This window comes from Oryzias latipes, chromosome 19 (assembly GCF_002234675.1).
Source record: "Oryzias latipes chromosome 19, ASM223467v1".
NCBI classification, from domain to species: domain Eukaryota; kingdom Metazoa; phylum Chordata; class Actinopteri; order Beloniformes; family Adrianichthyidae; genus Oryzias; species Oryzias latipes.
In genome coordinates, this window is record NC_019877.2 from 14,985,389 (window position 1) to 15,009,277 (window position 23,889).

At 39.0% G+C, this 23,889-nt stretch overlaps 1 protein-coding gene across 1 annotated transcript; it reads left to right on the forward strand.

The window, feature by feature from the left end:
* The first annotated feature begins 826 nt into the window (after positions 1 to 826).
* Positions 827 to 23,062, forward strand: cdc42ep4 (CDC42 effector protein 4). Its single transcript, XM_004080587.3, has 2 exons — positions 827 to 948; positions 19,584 to 23,062. The coding sequence occupies exon 2, from the start codon at positions 19,722 to 19,724 to the stop codon at positions 20,718 to 20,720; it is 999 nt and encodes a 332-aa protein (XP_004080635.1). The 5' UTR covers positions 827 to 948; positions 19,584 to 19,721; the 3' UTR covers positions 20,721 to 23,062.
* Positions 23,063 to 23,889: the final 827 nt, after the last annotated feature.

Sequence of the window (23,889 nt, forward strand, 5' to 3'; positions counted from 1 at the left end):
TTGCTGTGGTAACCTTAGCAAAAAGCTGTCTAAGGCTATGTTTGTATTCCTTCTACTCACTACATAGTGGACTATATAGTGCGTTTGCCCTATTGTAGTGCTGTCCAAATCTACGATTCCCAAATCGAGTGCCCTAAAAATTTCCCAGGGGTCTCGGTAAAAAACCAGTGTGCATCAATGCTCACTATATTAGTAAATATAGACCACAATACATTGTGTTTGAACTATTTTTGCAAAAAATGTATTTTTTTAACAAATCATCAACGTTTTCATCTTCGAAACACAGTGGATTCATAAATAGTTGTTGCAATAATCTCAAAACAATTTGATTTTCACTTTGTGAAAATGGTGAGTTCATATTCTCCGTGTGCATGGTGCACTATATAGTTATTTTTGTAGGGATCAGGGTTGGAATTTGGACATAGTCACTGTATGGTCACGTCTTTGCAAAATTCAAAGTGTTTCCACATAATGGACTGTAATGAAAGGCTTGATCACTTTTTGCCGCTGTTGTATATATATAAAGTATTTGTCTTTATTTCTTTTTGTAACAATTTTATAATGGTGTAGGTCAATTTGATAAAATTAACAACTTGCCACATACAGACCGATCTGGTTGGATGGTACATCGATTTATCGATTCATCAATTAACTGTTACACCCTTATTTAATAACGTATTCATTTTTAGGCTGCACGGGCTCTTTCAGGAATCCCCATCAAGTTGAAGTTCTGTCCATTCTTGCTTTGTAAATAAATGGGACGCTGGCCCTTTAAATCTTGGCAGGAGGCGGTCCTTGTTTGGAGCGCGAGGCGCGTGGGAGGAGGAGGGGGAGGAGGAGGAGGAGTGCGGGTTACGTCTGCCATACAGATGCAAACCAAACGAACGTTGGATCCCGAGGACTAGCTCTGGCCTGAACTACTGCTCCTCTGTTATTCTCCACGTGAAGGTAACCAAACTCTTTGTCTACTCCCTTTTCTTTCTTTCTTTTAAAGGTCAAAATCTGAAACTTTTCGGTTTCTTTGACCCCAAACAAGCTAACTTTACTTTTTGTGTTACTAGTGTTTAGGCTAAAAAAAAAATGGAGAATCTGTTTTGTTGTTTTTTCCTTGGGGTAAATCCTTTTCAGGGGACGACGGCTTGTGTCTTTCTGCTTATTGGGAGTGTTTAGAACTAGTTATTAGAATAAACCCACAGTGTTAAATCTGCATCTCATTTGAATGTCAAATCTGCTCTCGGGGCTGGGAAGCCTGGCAGTCTCTTCGGGCTCTTGGCTGTCCCATATGGGACAAAAACAAAAGCCCCGGACTCTCCTGAGTGTCCTACATCATCCAGACAAGGGGCAGGAACAGAAAGAAAAACACAAAATCCCTTCGATCCATTCTAGAAAATCAGAATTGTTATTTAAAAAAGTTCCACAAGTTAAACTTAAATGTTTTGACCATTTTACAAGTTCTTTTTTTCTAAATATTTTCTTAAAATTGACAAATTAAACTTTTTAGCAAGCAATTGGTGCCCCCCCCCCCCCCCTTTTTAAACCACAGATTGAGAAAATAAATACAGTAAAACATGTTGATTCAATGGCAAACAAAATGATTTACCAAAATTTTGGGGGAAACAAAGACAAAAGTCTACAAAAAAAGTACTTTGTAAGTTTTTCAAACTCCATCTGTGCCGCTAAACAACAATTTTCAGCACCAGTGTAGAACATAATTTAATCATAGCAGGAGGCAGATGGATTTCCAGAGCATCAGTGCTCTTAGATGAGGGTTGCATAACATTATTACTCTCAGGGAATCCCAATATTATCAAGACATTTTAACACCTTCAGCTACTTTAATCTGCTTTCCCAAACTTCAATCCTTGTTTCTTTGGAGCCGGACTGTTTACTTCACCCTTTGAGTTTATCTGCCAAACCTCCTCCGCCACCGTGCTTCGGCTAAACGCTCTCACGCTGACCGTAAAGTTTGCAGATCTGTTTTATTTTTTTTTTGCAAGCCGACGTATCATTATTCTCCACTCATCCCAGCTCTTCGGTGGTGTCAAATCGTCTGTCTGGACAATAGTCGGCCATATTGACTAATGGGCTTTGCATTAGTGTTGTCTTTGCACAAATGTTGCCCTCTGACCTTGCTGTGGGGCAAAAAAGAAATGCACAAACAGACCATAACAACAGCTTGTCAGGCAGGGTTTGTCATATGGCTTGATGAATCATTGATTATAATTAGCATTTTTTTAATAGAAATGGGAGAACTGGTTTTCATACTTGAGTTGTCATGGAAGAATTGCCTCATTTCGTACTTTCTCCTAGTTTTTGCTCTCTCTCGGGGAAAACCAGTGTTGTATTACAGCTCAAAGTGGACCTGTCATCTCCCTGGTTTATGGCCTTTTTCAGGCAGATAACTCTCCATTAAGATCTGTTTTGTTAGAGGAGAAGGGAGTATGTGCGGGTTTCATTTTTGACTTGTTTTTATATTTTTCTATTTTAGAGGCTATTACATTTGCACTGGAGGATGGTGCCGAGGAGGCTGACGGCTTTTCCAACTGTGCTGAAGTCATTGCAATATTAGAACACGTCTGTTAAGCAATGAAGGCTTGTGAGCACGCTGACTTCAGGTGTTAGTCATAAAGTTTGTCATTGAGTTTGCCTAAATACATAAAATCAGTTCCTTGTATTTTATAAAACATTTGAAGCACTACTTATTTCTTTAAGAATGTTTTTCTTTCATTTTTATCCAGCAAGTCATCTGATAAGCTGAGCAAAGGTCACAGTACTTGCTTCTAATTGGTAAATTTTCCCCCCCCCAGGTGAATTATTTACATCTTTCAGGAAAAAGGTGTGTTTCATTCAGAGCTTTCCACATTTCCTCTTAAGCGTGTGTTGTTATTTCAGATGGTGTGTCAGGAAAACACGGGATTATCAATTTATTTTAATAATCCCTGTAGAAAGTTTGTTTGTTTCAGACAATTGGAGGATTCGCCCCGCCCAAAAAGAAAGCTGATTATGTTTTAAGCAGCAAACCTCTGCTGTCTTCAGGCCTTTGTTTGGAAGAAACTCACAAGGTTATAACTTGGTAACTACAAAACAGGAACTCCACTTTATTTAGAGATTCTCCACCTTTTGGTGTCAGGTTCATGAATGAGACCAGGTAGATAACGCTAGAATGAAGGACGGTGCACAATTGTATTTCCCAGTTTTTTTTATAGCTGTAGGAATCTACTATTTACTTATTTGCCATGTAAACAACAGCAAAAAACAAAAAAAAAAAGTAATAGTGAGCATGATCTCCAAATTGCTTTTAAAATCCAGGACACTAGATGATCCCGCATCCTATAGTTTTTTAGTAGTTGGGGAGTAGGTTGGGAATTTGGTCTTAGCCTTTGTCTTTTATTCTTCCGATGTGCTATCGTTCATTTCCACCCATGTGTCGGTTTCCGTAAACGCCTGAACAAAACCAACCTGTTACCCTACCTGTATTTTCATCTAACACTACAGTTTCATTTGCTTGTAATACTCTTAAAAAAACTCTTAATTGAAAACTTCCGAGTGCATATTTCCAAATGGGTTTCTACTAACAGCCTCAAGTCAAAACTCATTGTTTAAGCCCTGCTGCATTTTTGTCATCCGGCAGAACCAGTCCTAATGGCTGCAAATGTCTGCACACGGCTAGTTCACTGGGTTGGTACCACATAATAAACATTCAGAACATTTTTGATTGATTTACTAGTAACTAACCTGTGTCTTAATAACTTTACCATGTCTAAGTCTCCATGTGGCACACATCCTGAAATCGTTTTAATTCCTCTGAGGGGTCATTCTAATTGCGTTCTCTGAATAAAAAAAAAAAAAAAACAGGTGTGGCTGTTGGCTCTAAACAGACAGCTTTGGTACAGGCCTTGACTATTTTGTCAAGTCCAGTATGCCTCTATTGTTTCCTGGCTCTGAATGGAAATAAAAGCAGATGGCCTTTTCCCCCTAAGGCTTATTGAAAAGACACAGGAAGTCTGTTGGCTTAACTTTGGTCACCTCCGAGCCACACAGATGACAAAATCATGTCAGGAAACCAGATCTCTGGATGGAAAGAGTCACATGAACTATTGAATAGCAGAAGTAAAAAAAAAATAAAAAAAATATCCTGAGAGATTTTCTGGTTTCCTCATAAGTATCGGCTCACATATCTTTCCTGGCTGTGCTGGAGAGGACATTTCCAGGTTAGTAATCCTGTGCCGTGTATGGCCTTCGGTGAGGTTCTCCTTTACAGATAAGAATCGCAGGCCTTTGTCTCTATAAGAGAATGTAATCACTGTAAATAGTTGGTGTCACCTTTGAGCCCCATGTCGCACGTACCTGTTTGGGTGTGAGTGCATGAATTTTTAACGTCACTTTTGTTCGCATACCTACCTCTGGGTGTGACACAAGGGTTCGCTTGGTGTCTCTTCCCAATTATACCTTGTGTGACACTCTTGGGCTTAATACAATGAATTAAGTTTTCTACATCATTTGTGTGTATCGGTGTCGAAGTCTGAATCCAGGGGTGGAATTTCTCTGATAGCCTTTGAACGTTTTCACTCATATACACTATACACCCTCATACTTTGCTTATTAAAATAGTACTATTGATTTAAAAAGGAGTTTAAATAGTTAAATCAAGTATTTTTTTGAAGGCTTTAACTTGGACAAAGTGGAAGTAAATGTGATTGTTGTTCAATGAAGCTCATGGAACTTTAAAGACTTAGTTAAACCAGTTTGTGATTCAGAAAATCTTTTGGAGTCAGAACTTTTCTCATTAGGTCGACAGATTTGCAGGTTTTCACAGAGACCTTTATACTTCAAAGAATTTGATTTGGATGCTGAACCTCAGCAGTGTGGCTCTAAATCCACTCTTAAATGGTCTTAAATATGTATTCACCATTAGATGTCACAATTTTAATTATTTATTTTATTTAATTTTTTATTTAACAGGGACACATTAAAAGCATTGCTGCAATGCGCCAGAATTAGCCCAAAGGCTATTTATCGTCTGTAGTTTCATTTGCGTTTTGTGGTTTTTTATTCGTCAACATAAGAACCTCAAAACATAAATTAAATTCATTAATAGAAAAAATACATATATACAATAAACAATCATTTAAAATACACATAAATAAGAAAAACATGCACATAGTAAGAATTATATAAACAATTTAAAAAGACACAAATGTGACAGATCAGACAAGGAGGGGCAGGCAAATAATATAATTCAATGTGTATATGTTAATATATGACATAAATCAGTTTTGCCCTAATAAATCTAAAATTGGACATGTGTATCAATTAAAATGGCAAAATATTTAAATCTCTCAACAATTTTTTATTTCTTTCCTGCCACAAAAGCATCAGCTAGAATTTTTTACGGTTTGTTTTTGGATAAGAACATTGCAACTGTTTTGTTAACTTAAACTTGACTGTTCCAACCATTCTGCAACATGACCCATCGTTTTGGTGAGCTTCTCTGCCACCTCCGACAAGTCATTACCATGTGCATAAATGACAGTGTCATCAGCATACATCTGAATGAAGATGTTGGAACAAACAGAAGGGAGGTCATAATGTAGGGAGGGAAAAGTAAAGGCCCCAGAATGGAACCTTGCGGAACACTTGTATAGATGGAGAGAGGAGGGGAATGACAATAATTTATCCTAACTGACAGATCTATTTGATAAATATGATTAAATCCAATTTATGGTTTTCAAGGAAAATTTTAATTTCCTTAGTTTAGTCAGTAGTTTTTATGATTTATAGTGTCAAAAGCTTTTTTTCAGGTAGAAAAACAGCCCCAACTACACAACCCCCTCACCCATATACCCTTAATTTCCAAAGACGTTTTTGTCTTCATCAGTAGTGGGCCATCAGGGCCTGGAGTGCCATCTCTGCTGGCCTAAATGTATTCATAAAAATGCATTGATTTTTTTTTTTTTTTTTTTAAAGTAGAAAAACAAATGTCCTTTGTTTAAGTCATGTTGTATGATATTCATTTAATTGAGCTGCTGATTATGTTGTTCATTGTAGCCTTCAGAATTCACAAACAAGCCTGGCATGAGCAGAGACGGACAGTCGAAAAAAAAAAAAAAAACAGATCTAGAGTTTCTGACACCAACTAGAAGACTTTCCTCTGAACCCAACATATTATTTGATTGGCTAACACATCAACAGGAAGAATATTTCTAATTAAACCTTTTTTTCCTCAAACAAAGATCTGAGGGAAAGTATGGTGCTGCTTCAGGCTCTATCCAGTTTGCCTGTGACGATTCTTGTAACCAAGGTTTTTGTCCAGAGCTATTTTCTGAAGCGAAACCTCATGCCAAACTAAACAAAAACATGCCTATTAGTTTCAACATCCTATGACAAGAATAAATAACCATTTGACGGAGAAGAAGGATGTGGCTAATGGCCTAGACCTAAATCCACAGTCTGGTGTTTTTTATTGAGAAGATGCAAGTTCAAAAAAAGCATTCAGTGCTTTTACCGACTAACTGTTTAGATGTTTAAAAACATTAGGAGTTTTAAAGCCATCAGCAATTGCAGTCATTTTCCAAATATAGACAATAGAAGTTACTAGATTTACCAGAAGCACATGTCTGGATGATCCTACCATCAGCTAATAATTAAAAAGCTAATGTGGATTTAGTGTGTTATCATCCGCTTGTTACAGAGCCACAGCAGCTCTGCTCTGTCTGCATGTTTAGTCTACATTTTGAAAAACACTTGCTTTTGTACCGTTGCCTTCTGGCAGTGATCATGTGTAAATGGCTTGATAAAGGAGATAAATCAAATCAACCTTTATTTATATAGCACTTTTTCGACAACAGATGTCACTCAAAGTGCTGTGCATAAAATACAATAAAATTTAAAAACAAGATGACAAGACAAACCGTGCGACAACCCCCCCCCCCCCCCCCCCCGCAAAAACACACACACACACACACCCACACACACACACACATATCAATAAATAAATAAATAAATAAATAAATAAAAAAGTGATAGAATGATAGAATGTAGAGACCTGGCTTTGTCCTGAGGTGGGAAAACGATAGTTTGGGGACATGTCCACACCAGCGACCCCCCAACCCAAGTTCACGGAGTACACCACCACAGAACCCCCCAGATCCGATCAAAAGAGTCAGACCCAGGAGATCCCACTGCAGCGACCCCGCTCACTGAGAAGGGTCAGTCACTGATGTGGAGGATCCCTCAGAGGGAAACACTGGAGTGTAATAAAATGTAAAAGGAATAAAATTAAAATATATATAAAACATGGACAAAAAAAACAAATAATTACATAAACCTTAATAGGCATATGAAATAGTAAGAGCGTCTTAAAAATTAATAGGATAAATAAATAAATGTATTTACATACACATATAAAACTAGTTAAAAGAAAAATAAATTAAAATATTTAAAAATAATAATAATAATAAATTAAAAATAATAATAATAATAATAATAATTAAAAAAAATAATAAAATAAAATAAAATAAAAAAAATCCTAAAATTCAACTAAAAGCTAAATTAAAAAGGTAGGTCTTAAGCCTTCCTTTAAAAACATGAACTGTCTCTGCAGCCCTGAGGCTGTCTGGGAGGCTGTTCCACAGGCGAGGTCCGTAAAAACTGAATGAGGCCTCGCCGTACGTTTTTGTTCTAACTTTTGGGATAACCAAAAGGCCTGTATCAGAGGACCTCAGGGTCCGCGAGGGCTCATACTTTAAAATCATGTCAGATAAATATGAAGGCCCGAGACCATAAAAACATTTGTAAACCAATAAAAGAACTTTAAAATCAATCCTGAATTGCACAGGGAGCCAATGCAGCGATCTTAAAATCGGTGCAATGTGTTCCCGCCCCCTGGTCCTCGTCAGAACGCGTGCTGCTGAATTTTGCAGCAGTTGAAGATTTGCTATTCTTGTTCTGGGAAGACCAGAGAGCAGGGCATTACAATAATCCAATCTGCTGGTAATAAAAGCATGCATTAGCACCTCTGTACTGGCAAGAGAGAGAAATGGGCGGACTCTGGATATATTTTTTAGATGATAAAATCCTGTTTTTGTGATGTTTTTAATTTGTGGGATAAAATTCAACTCAGAGTCAAAAATGACACCCAGGTTTCTCACACACTGAGAAGTTTTGTAATTCTTTAGTTTAGATAAAACTATCTCTCTCTTGTCTTCAGAACCGATCACTAAAACCTCTGTTTTGTCCTGGTTTAGCTGTAGAAAGTTCTCCGCCATCCATGACTCAATGTCTAAAATGCATTTTAAGAGTGTGTTGACCGACTCTTCATCATCAGGAGACACGGCGATGTAGAGTTGAGTGTCATCAGCATAGCTGTGGAAACAAACGCCATGCCTCCTGATGACGTCCCCCAGTGGCAACATGTATAGATTAAAAAGTAGTGGGCCTAAAATTGAACCTTGGGGGACCCCACAGTTGATGTCGAAGACCCTTGAGGAGCAAGTATCCATACTTACGTAAAAACTTCGATCTGTGAGATAGGAATAAAACCACTTTAGTACAGTACCAGAGATGCCCAAACCTCTCAGTCTGTTGAGTAAAATACTGTGATCTACAGTGTCGAAAGCAGCACTGAGATCCAGTAGTACCAGAACTGAGAGTTTCTGACAATCCAGGTTACATCTAATATCATTTACTATTTTAACAAGGGCCGTCTCTGTGCTGTGGTTCGTCCTAAAACCAGATTGATATTTTTCAAATATGTTATTTCTATTTAAAAACTCATTAAATTGGATTAAAACAGTTTTTTCAATCATTTTACTTAAAAATGGTAAGTTGGATACTGGACGATAATTGTTATAGTTGTTTGGATCTAAATTACTCTTCTTCAGAAGAGGCCTCACCACTGCCGTTTTAAAGGCAGCAGGGAAGACACCTGTCTGAAGAGAGTAATTTACTATATTTAAAAGCTCAAACTCAAAGAAGTCATAAAATGTTTTCAACAACGATGTGGGGATTGGGTCTAAAAGGCAGGTGGTTGGCTTTAACTGGGAGAAAACCTGACCAAGTCCCACAGCATCAACCAGGACAAAACTTTCCAGTGTTTCCTCTGATAAATACAATGCTATAGATTCATTAAAAGCAACACCTTTTTGAATTAAAAGAGTAGATCTAATAGCATTGATTTTACTCCTGAAGTGGTCTGCAAAACTCTCACATACAGCATCTGAGGCTGCTATGGAGGACCTTTGAGAGTCTCTTTTAGTTAAACTGTCTATTGTTTTAAAAAGAACTCTAGGATCATTTTTGTTTTGTAAAATTAAGTTTGAGAAGTGGAGGGTTCTGGCTTTTTTTATTGCATGACTGTACCTCGTTTGCTGTTCTTTAAAAATTTCGCAATGTACAGTTAACTTTGTTTTTCTCCACTTCCTCTCCGCTCTCCTGCATTCGCGTTTCAAGGCTCTGATTGGTTCGTTCTTCCATGGTGCTGTAGCTTTAGTTTTCAACGTTTTCGTTTTAAGTGGAGCTACAGCATCAATGGCTGACTGTAGTTTGTTGTTAAAATGTTCAACCATAAAATCACATGATGCAGGTAAAATATGAGCGGGAGTTTGATGTAAAATATTGATAAAATTTGCAGCCACATCAGGAGTTATGTATCGTTTCCTCACAGTTCTCGCTGGAGCTTCCTGTCGAGTAAAACTGGTGATATTAAAAAATATACAATAGTGATCTGACACAGCCATGTCAACAACAGAGGACACACTGCAGGACAGCCCATAGGTTATCACCAGGTCTAGAGTGCGCCCCCTGCTGTGAGTAGGCTGTGTGACATGCTGTGTGAAATCCATACAATGCAAGAGGTTAAGAAACTCCTTTGCATGAGCATCACTATCTTTATCAACATGTAGGTTAAAATCACCAGTTATTAAAACTCTACTATATTTGGAGTGTATTACAGATAAAAATTCAGAAAATTCTTGAATAAAACAGGAGGGAGGCTTTGGTGGTCTGTAAACAGTAACACATAAGATAGATGGGCTGTTAAAAGAAAATGCATGATGCTCAAATGAGGAGTAGCTATGTAGCGTGATTGTTTTGGTTGCAAATGAGCCACGAGCAATCGATGCAGTGCCACCGCCTCTTTTATCTCCCCTGGTAGAAAATAAAAAGTTAAAATTTAGTGGGGAAGCTTCAGTGAGAACAACAGGAGCATCAGCACCCAGCCAGGTCTCTGTTAAAAGAAGGCAATCTAAATTGTTGTCTAAAATGAGCTCATTCACGATAAAAGATTTGTTTAAAAGAGAGCGAATGTTTAAAACAGCAAAGTTTAAAACAGTGTGTGTGTGCAGATGGATTGATTTATCTTTTTTGTCCGGTAATGTGTGAATGTCCATGGTGATTAAGAGACTTGATCTGAAAGCTTATGGTATGTCATAAAAAATCTCTATTTTCACTCTGCTAATATTACAAAACAAGGCCAGTAAAAGCAAGTTAATGTGGTCTCTGTGCAAAATAAAAAATGTACCAATTCATAGGTTATTTGGTGACTCCCTGGGCTTGAATAATTGATGGACTAGTGACTTGTTCAGGGTGTTCGCTGGGATAGGCTCCAGCAACCCTGCAACACCTAAAGGGATTTAGTGGGTTTGGAAAATGGATGGATGGAGGATTCTCCACTGTGAATGCACATGTATAAAACAATTGATGCCATACAGTTAGAAGCTGTATATACAGCCAATCACACAATGGAGTTTAGATCTATCCATTCAAACCTTGTAGAGAAAAACCTGACAAATTAGGGACTACAGTCTCGTCCCTAACTGAAATGAGTTCCCCAGTTTTTTTTTTTAAGAATTTTGCAAGAATGGCCGGGGGGGGGGGGGGGGGGTCATCAACAACTAATAAAGAAATCACACAACATTTAGATTTTTGGTTTGCATGTTAATATTCTCAGTCATTAATTCGTTCTGTTCCACTTGTTCATCAGAATATCCACCACACTAATGTCAGGGAAAATATCTGTAAATTGGTTTTATTGTGGAAACAGCAGGGAGTATGAATATAGAATCTGTGACCCCAGTTAATCCAAAGTTTTGCTTTTGTGAGTAGCTTTTATCAGGTTGAAGTGGGCTTGTATGTTCTTTTATTAACAAGTGTTTTTTTTGTTGGCTGCTGTTAGGTGTCATTAAAGTTAACACCACGAGGGTTTTATAAACTCATCTTGTTAGTCGGGGCTTTCTGCTGAGACCTTTATTGCTGAGGCTGTGTGCTTGACTTCAGCAGGGGGGCTGCTGGTAAAATAAAACCCACCCAAGAACCATTGAGGAGTTGACATTCTTCAGAAAACATCCATTTATCTTGCAATCACACTAAGAGGCCCCTTTTTGATTTTACAAAACAAGTTTGTTGAGCCTGGACCCTCTTTGTCCTGGTCACAGTGGGTTATCTTTTGGTAATTTATCTTTCTTTTTCACAAGTTATCATTTTAAACTGGCTCAGATTCTCACCCTGCATTTCTTAGGAAAAATAAGAGCCATCGTGGCCTCTGCATTAATCTCATTCACTACACTATTGTGCAAGTCCACTGAGACAGGCTTCTTGTTGCAAAGGAGCATGTATTCCCTCTCTGTCTTTTATAGAACAATCCTCAGTAGAACTTCTGCATTGTATCATGGCACAACAGAAATTGGACGGCTTATTTAACCACTTGGCTTAGATCCTGACCCTTTGTACCAAGCGTCAATGCTGTCTGTTAGTCAGCAACTGATGAGAAGGATTGCGATGATTATACAAGTACTCTCATGTGAAAACGCACGAGCACATACACACTGAGTTTAGCACAATCCCTCTACTGTCGCAGTAATGAGGGTTTGGACACATTTCATGGGGAGCAGGGTGAAAAAAAAACCCGTCTGTGGTTGTGCTGGCATTAGTAAATCCAGTAGGGACACCCTTGACTGGCTCTTATAAGGATTCATTTCTCTTTGGTGGCTCCATATGGACTTTTTAGAGGGAATGGGGTTTGATACAGAGTGTATTTTTGTGCAACATCTGTCTTGATTGAAGTATTTCAGGCCAGACTTGTTCTGTAATAAAGTGACACACTTTATCTCTTTGGGTTTAAGAAGACACCCTGTGATTTATTTGGCCGTTGAAGTTTTTAAAGGCCCGACTTAACTGGAAACACTGGAAAAGGTTTAAAAAGGTCGTCCAATGCCCTCTGGGTAAAAGGCTGAAAAAGAATATCTCTGAACATGCTCTCATGGTGATCATGTTGCTGGGTGTGAACTTGTGCCACACAAACCAAAAAGCATAAAAGAGTTTCCGAAACACAAGAGTTTTTAGGAACAAACAGGGTTGGCTGTAAAAGGCTGGTTGATTTCAGTGACATTGCTGTGAGGTTTTCTGTATCCTAGCTTTTGTCGCCGGCCAGCCTCGGCGTGCTGGTTTTATTTGCTCGCATTGAAAATGCTTTTGTTAATCCTCTGGTGGTTTTGTTTTGTTTTTTTTCTCAGGGGCATTAGGGTGCTGGAACCTAACCTGCTACAGTTTACACACTCTTACACAAATGCAGTCACACAGAGGATGTAGAGCTCTGGTAAAAGTTTTGTTTATCTCTCAAAATCTGTGTTACCTCTACATGATGATGAGAAACGTTCTGGCTTTGTTTACAAAAATTGGCGCCATTTTTTCTTTAAATCATTTTAAGCACCAGACAGACATTCACCTTTGTGAAATATGCATGTTTTTGACATGTGGGTGGAGGGGGAGAGGGGTGGGGTTAAACTTTCCTGACATTCACAGTCTGTTTCTGCTCGAAATATTTCTGCCATTCGTCAAACAGGTTTTGCCTTGGAGTGTTGTCACTAGAAATGAGGTTAAACAGGGAGAGACATTTTTTTTGTGTAGCAAGAAGCAATAAAAGAGCCAAGAAGAGTTTACAGTCTTGTCACTAACCAGAGAAGAATCAGACATATTTGTAAAATAAAATATATTTTAAATTTTGGTTTGATGCACTGTTCAGATATGAATGGGTGTCACTAAACAAAACCATGTTGTTGTGCTACATAAACTTGATGTTGTGTCAGATGTTATCTGTGTGGTGAGACTTGTTTTCTCGGAAACCACCAAGTATGTGAATTAGTACTTGAATGGAATGAGCTCACAGCAATACTTTTTTTGCAAATCCAGGCCCTAATCAGGTTTGTGCTCATCTGGAAACGTCTCTTACTGCCCTCATGTTTTACGTTCTTAAAATATTCTACTTAAAAACGTTTTTATTTTGTCATTTATTCTGTAGATACATTTGATTAAAATTATCTTGGCCTTTTGCATTAACAGATTTTTTTTTCCCTTTCTAAGAACTATTTGAAAACCTGCACAGCTAATAATTAAGTTTATTTCATTATTGGTTTATTAAAATAAAAATAAAGCAAAGATTTTACTTCAAAAATAATTTAGCAAAACTCAAACTTACCAAAAGAATCTACAGGTGGAGGCGTTAGCATGTGTGTCTGGGCCTTCAGATTGGTGCAGGGAAGTTGTTACAAATCACCACAGGTTGTATAACGGGACAAACAGTTGCCTATTTTTCGGTAGCCTCTGTCTTAATAGATTGCTGTGGGTTCTGAACATTGACTGTTTAAAGGGAACTGGACTGAGTAACCCCCCCCCCCCCGCGTTCCAAATGGGAAGTACCTGGTGGTCCCAAAAAGCTAAAACCTCATAAACTTCTATTGAGAAATAAACAGCTATCTCTAAGTCATTATATTTATAATCATGCTTCATCTGCTAAATCTTTCTAACATGTTTTCCCAAATCTTAATGTATTTGTCATTTTTTTTCACTGTAGTGCAAGATATTCAAGTTAAAAAACTGACCAATCCGATGCCTCAATAAAAGTAGGCAGCCTCGTGTCGATCGATCACAGCGTCTGATTAACACATTCTCTTGAGCCTGCTTTTAGTGGAAGGGGTGTGGCCTTCTAACATGTTCATTACTGATTGGAGAGAGTGGTTGCCATAGAAATGTAGACTAAGACCGCCAGACCAATCACAACTTACTGAGGACGTCTGATTTCAAGATGACGATGGACATATAGCTGAATTTGCTTCATTTGGTTGGAACCGGAAGTAAGTCCTTTTCTATAGCTGACGTCTCACTCGCTCTATCCAGTTCTCTTTTACAGTTATTGGTTCTGAATACAAAAATACACAAGTTTTAACTACCTATATTATTAAAGATTGTAGATTTGTTTGAGTGTGATTGCATATCAGTAACATAATACTGTGTGTAGCTATGTCTTGGTTATTATTTTATCTAAATTAGGGCTGCACGGTTTGAGGAAAACAACAATATTGCGATGATGACATAACTTGCGATACATGAACAAATAACAAAACAACCAAAAATAAATTTTACTGGAACAGTTTAATTTAAATAAGGGTCAACATACTTAAAAGACAGTCCAAATGACTGTAGTCTAGATAGGAAGCGAGCATCTAACATAATGGGCTCCATCTGATTGGTCAACAACATGAAGGGGTCCATCCGATTGGTCAAATGCATAAAGGGTTTTATTTGATTTGTTAAATACTTCAAGTTGCCAGAAGATTGTTTTAGTACATTTAAGGTTACAATTTATCACAATTTTTGCGATATGCGAATTGCACAGCTTGTAATCGTAATAACGATACATTTGCGATTTCTTGTGCAGGGCTAATATAAAATCCTACTTGCAGTATAATAACAAAAATATGCGCCTCACCTAACTTATGCAAGGCCATAAAAATGTCAGAATTAGTTTCATAATCACTGATTGGAGCATCACCAGTATCAGTAAAATGTATTTGGAGGCCTCACAGGGTGTATTGGTTCAGTTCCCGCCCTGCCTGCCTGCTCAGGTGTTGAAGAACAATTGGCTTGGGCAAAATGCTGAACCCCACTTTTCTCCTAGTGGCCCCAGGTTAGCGCCTTGCATAGCAGCAGAATGAGACCTGTGACTTTAAAGGTCCTTTGGCCTTAAACAAGGTAGAAAAGCACTAAATAAGCATACAACCTGTATAATTTTGTATTTTATTTGGATTTTTTTTATTATGCTTAACTTCTATAGACTGTCTCTTGACGAACTGTTGCATTTCAACCTGTAAAGACCAACGTTGTCCCTTAAGCATACGTACACTGACTTGCAGCAACTCGAATGCTTTTTTTAAACAATTCTGTGGGTTTCAGTGCTGAGAAACATGTCAAACATTTTTTGTTCTGCAGTTTTACAAGTTAATGCAAGAGTTTAAGAATCTTTTGCTGATTCTAGTGTAATGAGAAGAAAAAAAATATTCACCTTCCACATTTTTGGCCTAATGTTGGGCTTTTTTTTTTTTTTAAACAGGAAAAGTTTAAAAAATTAGGTTTAGTCATTCTAACTCCTCTCTACTTCAGTTTTTCACAATCTGTTGGTAGTTGTCATTTCAATATTTTGAGAAGGACCTCCTCCCCGTGGGAAATCAGATGTTGGGGTCTGGACCAAAGAGGGGGCAAATTAAATTTGCAAACGCTTGTTGTCATAGCTACGAACTTTGCATTGTCGCGCAGACCCTTTTACTACTTCATTATGATTGTTGAAGAAGGTTGGGCTAACTGATAAATGGATTAACATATCAATGTAGCTAACAATAGGATAGAGAGATTCAGCAAGCCCTAGGTAACTCAGGGTTAGGACTCTGCATTTGTTCTGTTCTACAACAGAAAATATAGCTGAAAGTCTAAAATATACTTTCTCTTTTGAGTATAAAGTTGAGTAATGTCTTTTTTGTTATGCATTTAAATCAAGCTCAGAGATAAATAGGAACCAGAGTTGTTGCGTAATAGCCTCCTTCCTCACTTACTAGTAGATTTTTGTATTGAGTCTTCCAATTTGCAAATAAATAATGCATTCAGTGTCACTTTTAAATAAATAAAGACCGTGAGAGAGAAATAGACAGAGGAAAAAACAAAAGGTCTGTATCTGCTCATTGGTAATTTTGCATGAGCGGCTGAAGGAGAGCCGGTTGCCAGGTCTTTATGAGTGTGATGTGTGTCATCCTTGGGATTACAAACAGTGGGGCTGAGCGCTGAAGAGCCTGCTGGCCGTGATGTCATTTTGCCCGCATAAGAGCTTCTTAATCATTCATAGCCCCGTCACCACTCGTCTCAGTTGGAGCCGGAGTCACATGGCGCTGTGAGTGCTCGGTTACGTAAAGGCTTTGTCATCAGCTGGTAGCGTGACTAAGGCAATCGTTCTCAGCTAAAACAAACATTTTTAGGAAGATGATCTCGCATCTTTGTTGATGACGCTTTGCTCTCATTAGCATGCACAGATTTCTGTTTGTTTGGGATGTTTTTTTTTCCTTCTACACATATAAATCTCATTGCTTTCTGTATTGAAAGCTGTAAAGGATGTTAATGACCATTCAGATCAATAAATTCAATTCCCTAATATGATTTCAAATAGATTTGACTACATCTCTTTAAATGGTTAATTTATTATTGTTTAGAGACAAATTTGTAATGTAACAGCAAATTGGTATAAAAAGTGTCTGATCAGCTAGAAAGCTATTTACATTTTTTATGATAAACCAAAATTTTTGCCGAGTTTTACTGGACATTAGTGGCATTTTAGTGTTTAAAAAAATAAATCACAGAAAGCTAATGTGCCAATTAGACGCCTGTGACACTGTTGGCCCATATCCTGTAGGAATCAGGTTTAATCCCAAGTATTGACACAAAACTAAAATGCCAATTTGTTGTTGGGAGTTATTTCCCAGGAGTAAAACCCTTATATACCTACAACCCACATGAGAAACAAACGTCAACATTACACAAACCCCAGGTATACTCTGCATAATAATGATGGCTGACACCCAATTTAAAGAGCTTATGGGGGAATAAAGAAACTGCTGTCGGGATACGTTTTTGTACTTGCTCCAACATTAAATATTTTGTTAAATAGCTAAATATGGTTGATGCAGCAAGTTACGTTATTGATACAGACCATCAACTACAGATGAAAACTACTTTTAGGGGCTCAGAGTAGTAGTCTAAATGCATGGATGTGACTCTGTTTATTTATTTATTTATTTATTTTTTGCTTGTGCTAGCTGGATTAGCACGGAGAGATTTCCCATCGCACTGCTCCTGCATATTAAGGCATGCCGGGCTGTCAGTACACTTAATGCTCCACAGATTTCTGTCTGATATATTCTGTCTTCTAAATAATGAATGGAATATGTAGACATTGGCACATCAAAGTTTTGTAAACATCTTTAATCACTTGTATTTTTGTTTATCCTGCAAGCACCAATGTTTCTGCTGGTGGATCTATGTGGGGCATCCAGTTGACTCATATACCCTGTGAAAACTGTAAGCATTCGTTCACATTCTTAGGGTACTTGAGGGCGTATTACTCCTTAGATCAACTGGTTTGTGGACCGTTTGACGAAGTCTAAAGAGGTACAGACCAGTGGGTTTCCATAGTTTACGGTTAAACTTTACATCCTCAACTGGTTTTAATGAAGGGCTTAAAAGTTTAATGTGAAATGGTATTTTGAAACATAGTCCCCAGAGAGGAATGTAGGATTACTTCATCTTTTTAAAAATCTACAGTCCTAATTATCCTAGGGTGGAGTGGGTGTCGAACATCAAGCTTTGCCTACGGGCAAATGATGCGATGGATCCTTTAGTGACATCTGCACGTTTTTGATATTTGAGATCCCACTGACATCTTTTTTTTTTGCTGAGACTGAACATCTTCCTGTGACGCGACACATCAAACGCATTCCTCTTTAGCTTTAGCGCTGCAGAGGTTGTCTTATAACCCTGCATGTGGCCACCAGGCAGGGATAAGCCAAATGAGCTGATCCCCTTCGTTGGGGGTGAAATCTTTTTTTTCTCTCTGTCACCAGCTAGCTTAGAGGCAGGAAATCCAACAGGAGGCCAGAACCCATCTCTGATGTTGCCATAGAGAAACACAAAACTCATGGAACAGTGGGGGGAGAACATATCAGTTGACGAGTTGTCTTTAGGCTTCAGTTGCACAGCCAGCTAGTTTTAGCTGTAAATAGCTAACACACAATGGATGGAATAAAGATTTAGCTTTGAGTGCTGCTAAGAGGGAATTCTGGGGTATTTGTTTGTTCCCAGCTTTAAACTATAAGCTTACAATTTGGCTTTTATTTGCTGTTTAAATGGCTTTCATAACACTAAGCTCTGATACAGTGGCGTAAACTTGAAACCCAAATCATTTCGTGGATTCAAATATGAAACGACTCTTTCTTTTTGTTCGGTTAGCAGCAGAAAATAAATTGATGTTTTCAATGAAAGAGTGCAGAAAGTAAAAGCCTAAAAGATTTGCTCTGTCTGTGTTTTTTATTCTTTGAAAGAGTGGAGGAGAAAAAAAGATGCACTACCTTGTATAGCGTATCAAGCCTCACTCTGTTCCCTGTAGTACTACAGCCTTTTCAGCTGAATAGCTGTTTTTTTTTGTCAGAAATGCAAATGTTTTCATATTGTTGAGTGAGGCCTCCATTCATAGATTCACAAGGGAAATACGCAAGCAAACCAAGACCGTAGGCTTCAGCTTCTGCCTGAAAACACTAAGTGATGGTATTACCCTTTAGCTAAAACAAATGTGGCTATTGTTGGAGTTGGTAGACAAGCATGATCACATGTGGGAGCGAGTTTCAGCATCTTTTCCATCCTGAATCTCTTTAGATTGTGGTTCAAGTATTAGTTACAAGTTATGATTTTGTTTTATCATACATTTTAGTATTTTGTGTAACAGGAAATGATTGATCCATACAAGTCAGGAAAATAAAACCCTTAAAAAAATGGTAGCTTTTCACAAGAGCTGATATTGAAGGTATTTTTAAAGTGATTTTAGGATAAGATGGTCGTGGTTACATGTCCTTAAAACTGAAAACAAAGAGAACCCACAAATATTGAGAAGAAACATGATATCTTTCCATAAAGAAATGGCAAAAAAGACAAAAGGATGCGGAACTCCTAAATTATTCCGTCAGTTTATCCAACTGGAGGAAGAAAAAAAAAGCACAGCATTTTTTCTTCTTCACTTTTCTTCCTGTCAGCTCGACGTGTTCTGGCTCCCAGTGTTCTGTCTTTCTGCTTATGTAAGAGTCCAGACCTAAATGAGAACAAGACAGGAACAGCAGTCACTGCATCCCATGGAAAACTGAAGCCGACAGCAGAAGGAAAAGATCCCCAAAAATTGTTTTAGAGACCAAAAAAAAAATCCCCACAAAAACGTTAGCATTGAAAATCTGACTGATAGTGTCATGATGGGATTCTAAGTAGATGTGTGTGAATTTTGTTCTAGAAACCCCTTTTTTACTATTATATAACACTCTCAGAGATATTAGGAAGTTTAAGCTTTTTCCACTTTGTGAAATTTCTATGCTTGATGGGGTAGTAATAAGAGTAGATCTTTATGTCTGCGTAAAAACCCAAAACATGCTAGTTTGACTGTTTCTGTTTCCATAATATTTTCTTTATGATCTGATTTTAATGTTGTTGTTTTTTTCTTCTGCTCTTCATAGATTCACTGTCAAGATGAAACCCAAACCTCAAGAAAACTTGGAATGATTCTGACTTTCAATATCCAAAAGGTTTTCCAATAGAGCTCTCCTTTAAATCCTTTTTCGTTTCCGCCTGTGGATTTCCCAGACGCTGCCATCATGCCTATTCTGAAGCAGCTGGTGCACCACTCCAACCAGTCAAAGCGGAGGTCCAGGGCTGACCTGACTGCAGAGATGATCAGCGCTCCACTGGGGGACTTCCGCCACACCATGCACGTTGGGCGAGGAGGTGACGCTTTTGGCGACACCTCATTTCTCAGCACCAGGACAGGAGAAGCTCCCAGGGAACCGCAGACAAAGCAGAGCTCTCCCGGTTCCAAACCGGGGCTTCTTTCTCGCACCTTTAGGAGCAGTAAGAGGTCTCATTCGGTGAACCGAGGAGACAAGTATGAGTACAATATGACGCTGCCTTCTGCTAGCTCGTCACAGTTTGTGAAAAATGCCATTTCTCTGCCTTATCTAAATGACGAGAGTGCAAGCAGAGGCAGTCAGCTGCCCAAGAGTGTTTCCTCCAGTCCCATGAAGACACTGACGGACACTAAAGACAAGCCTGTCAATGGAGCGGCAGCAATTGCTACTGTGGACATGGAGATGGATGAACGAAATTTTGGCGAAGCAACGGATTTGCCTCCGTCCATGCCTAGGGGAGGTGGCATGAAGCAGGCAGAGTCCATGATGTCCTTCCACATTGACTTGGGCCCTTCCATGCTCTGGGACATTTTGGGCGTGATGGAAAAGAAAAGCTGGGAGGACGACGACCTCGGCTACGAGGAAGGCAAAAGCAGCGAGGGGTACGCATCCCCGTCCCACATTCCCCTCATCGACGACGACGACGCAGACGAGCTGGCTCCCACAAGGCCGCCTCGCGGCACGCACCGGCACCAGGCGGGGGCGGAACCCTATTCGCCAGAGCTCCAGGCCAGGAACAACAACCATCACAACACGGACAGCTGCTCCGTGTCCAGCTCAGGTTCCGAGAGGCCACAGTACCACCTCCGTGATGGAGACACGGAAAGTACCAAGTACAGTTCGCCACGCGGGGAAGGCGACAGAGATTTTACGTACATGGATGAAGATGACGATGAGATTAGGCTGTAGACAAAGCAAATATCGCTGCCGTGAGCAGCCTTCCAATCAAGGGGAAACCCAGTCCCATGGACTCTCACAGCCCTACATAATAGAGGAATCAGAGTAGAGGTTAGCTGTCAAAGCCAGACGAGGTTCAATCTAACATCAGCCCACTGTTATCACGAATAGAACAAGCCTCTGTCACTGCTATAGGGAAGACGTGTTAGACAACTGACTCACCCGCCAACTTTCTAGACTTGTTGGTTAATGCAATCTTTGCATCACCTCAACTTTAAGCTCGATGCGTTTGGACATTTTACAACTTTTGAACAAATACTGGCTCTGTTGAAACTCCTATTGGAGAAGGTCAACTGGGAAAATCAGTCTTTTTCTAAAGAAGCAAAGCCGATGGTTGGAATCAAGACGGTGAAAATAAGCAATGCTGCCATAACCCAAGTAGGTTTTGTAAGCGTTTGGAATCACTGAGGAGCTAGTGAGAGCCTTTTAAATAGACACTAAACAGATGCAGCAATCACTTTTTCTATTCCTGTCTGAGTGTAGGGACTTTTCTTTTGCTATTTTCACATCTTTATGTGTTTCTACAGAACATGAAAGACGATCTAGCCAATTATCTTTGAGATGGTATGTTGTTATTATTATTTTTATCACTCTTTTGGGAAGATCTGTATTATCCAGTCGGGATATTTATTTGTTTTTTCGTTGTTTTAAGGAACGGAGCTCCCTGAATGTGGATTGTTGAGTCTTAAAAGTTGAACTTGGGGGGATTTTTGATATTTATCTTTATGAATACTACAAGGTACTATAAGAAACAATGTATCGACTTTACATAAAAATGACCGAGTAGCTCTAAATGCTGAGTTCATCATCAACATCATTCCTGCTGATAGATCGATAGAAGTGTTGATCGTGGAAATCAGCTGTCCTCTCTAACACGACGTCAGCGGGTCAGCGGTAAAATGCCTTTAAATGCCAGAAACGGGTGTATCAACAAGTTTTATGGTAGCTCCAGAGGGCGGAGAGTCTCTGGACTGACCCCCGAGTTGGTAATTATCACCTCCTCTATGCCATGCAGATCACATTCTAGGAAGGGATGATTAAACCAACCAATCACACGGCCTTCTCCGGTCTGTTCATTAAACGTGTTGGATGTCGGGCTCTCAGCCAGCTGGAGCTGCTGCAGGAACAGACAGGTGTTCCTTTTCTCTAGACTGTACGGAAAACTCAATCAATCTGTCAGCTATACATCTGAGAAAAGTCTTTTAATTTGAAGGTGCCACATCACGAACACCTCGGATTTCCTGTTGTGGCTCTAACGTGTGGCGTTTCCATGGAATCGGGAAGTCTTAAAGGAAAATGGAAGAGTTTGAAAATGGTTTGGAGGAAAGTGCCAAGCGTACGTTGTTTTTTTTCTTTTCTTTTTACTCATCCCTTTCTAACTAACAAGTGAAAAAGAATGTTGACACTATTGACGCTAACTTGTTGGAGGACATTCCTGAAAAGGGAAATTGACGGGGAATTTTTCCCCAACTGCGCAGCTGTGATGTTTTAGTTTTGCTAGACGCTGCCTGAGCCGACACTCATCCAGACGTCCTGCTACAAAAAACTAACATGAGTTACTATTTTACATAACGTCAATAACTTTTTTTTTTTGTTTCTCAGCTGATACATATCTTTGCACAATTTACGTCACAATTTACCCATAACACTGTTTCCATTTGGCATTGCATTTTGGGAAAACGTCTACGAGTTTCAGTTACTTTTGCGCAGACATGAACAACTTCAGTCAAACTTTGGGTTCTCGTGTTCTTGGACCAAATGATTAGGATCCTGCGTAGAGCCGCTGTGAAATATTGGCTCTAAGACTGTCGGCTGATATTAAAAGTATAAATATAATCGGCGCCATCGAAGACTCCACTTCCTGTTCTCAGCCGGTCGGTACTTTGGTGGAGGAGTATTAGCGACTTTCAGAGAGTCGCACCGCTGTTAATGTGATTTTGTTTAAAAAAGCAGTCCACTTATCGAAAGCGTTCAACTTAAATACTGAAGTATGCATAAAGAGTATGTAATTGTCTTAACTGTATGTGGGAACCTCCAGAATAAACTAAGAATTTAAATAAAGTTTGTCTTTGAAAGCAGATGTTAAGGGGGGGGGGGCTGAACAAACAAAGAAGCTGGTAGGATTTGTATTTTCCTTTCGATTCAGTGGCTGTAATGTTCATCTCCAAATATGAACTGTTTGTGTTTCATCTTCTGTTTTCACAGCATATTAATATATTCACTTCCTTCACTCTTCTTTAGTGGAAATAACGGCTCTATTTTTCAATAAAAAGAGAAAGGTGGTAAACTGCTAACTGTGGCTGAGCTGTTTCTCCTTTCATCTCGGCCAGTCTTTCACCACAGGCTGCCTCATTTCCAGGCAACTTGAATCATAATCTGCTTCCAAAATAAGCAGGATGCTGATTGAAATTTCACCTTGAAGTAAAAAACCTCCAAAAGGAGAGAAGAAAAAAAAAAGGGAGCTGAAGGACTTCCAGCAACATTTAACAAACACCCAGTTGGAGTGGATTATTAGGCCCAAATAACCCTGAATGAGAGCGAAAGCCTCGCCCAGCAGATTTCACATCACAGGCAGCACAAACTCTGAGCGCTAATTGAACCCTCCAGCTTGACATTGATTTAAAGAGGCAGCAGAGAGTAAGTAATAAGGCAAAAAGATCCTTCAAACATCACCTGTGTTTATTGAAGATCTTATCATTTAAAGATGTGTAAACCCCGCCTGAATGTCAGGTTATTGCTAATAAAGGAGAACGTTTGCAGTCCAGAACGAAAATGAAATGAGCGGCGTGTTTTCAGGACTGTGGCTCGGTATTCAGGATCAATGTTGAGACCTAAAAACGGCTGAAATGCCATGAAAGATCTAGGGGACGGGTTGTGTTTGACCTGCTGTGATTCTGCATCAAGCCCCGCTTTCCATCTGGGATGGAATCCAGCCAAACAAAAATGTTCAGACATACTTCAGCTCCACTTTTCTCCCTTTTCTTTCAGATTGATGTAGCCTGTGCTATTTTAAATTTCATATTTTTTTTATAATATCCAAACTTTCAACAACAACGTAACTAACAACTCAAAGTAAAATAACCTTTTAAAAGTTATTTGCAAGAAGCTTTGAATCTGTAGT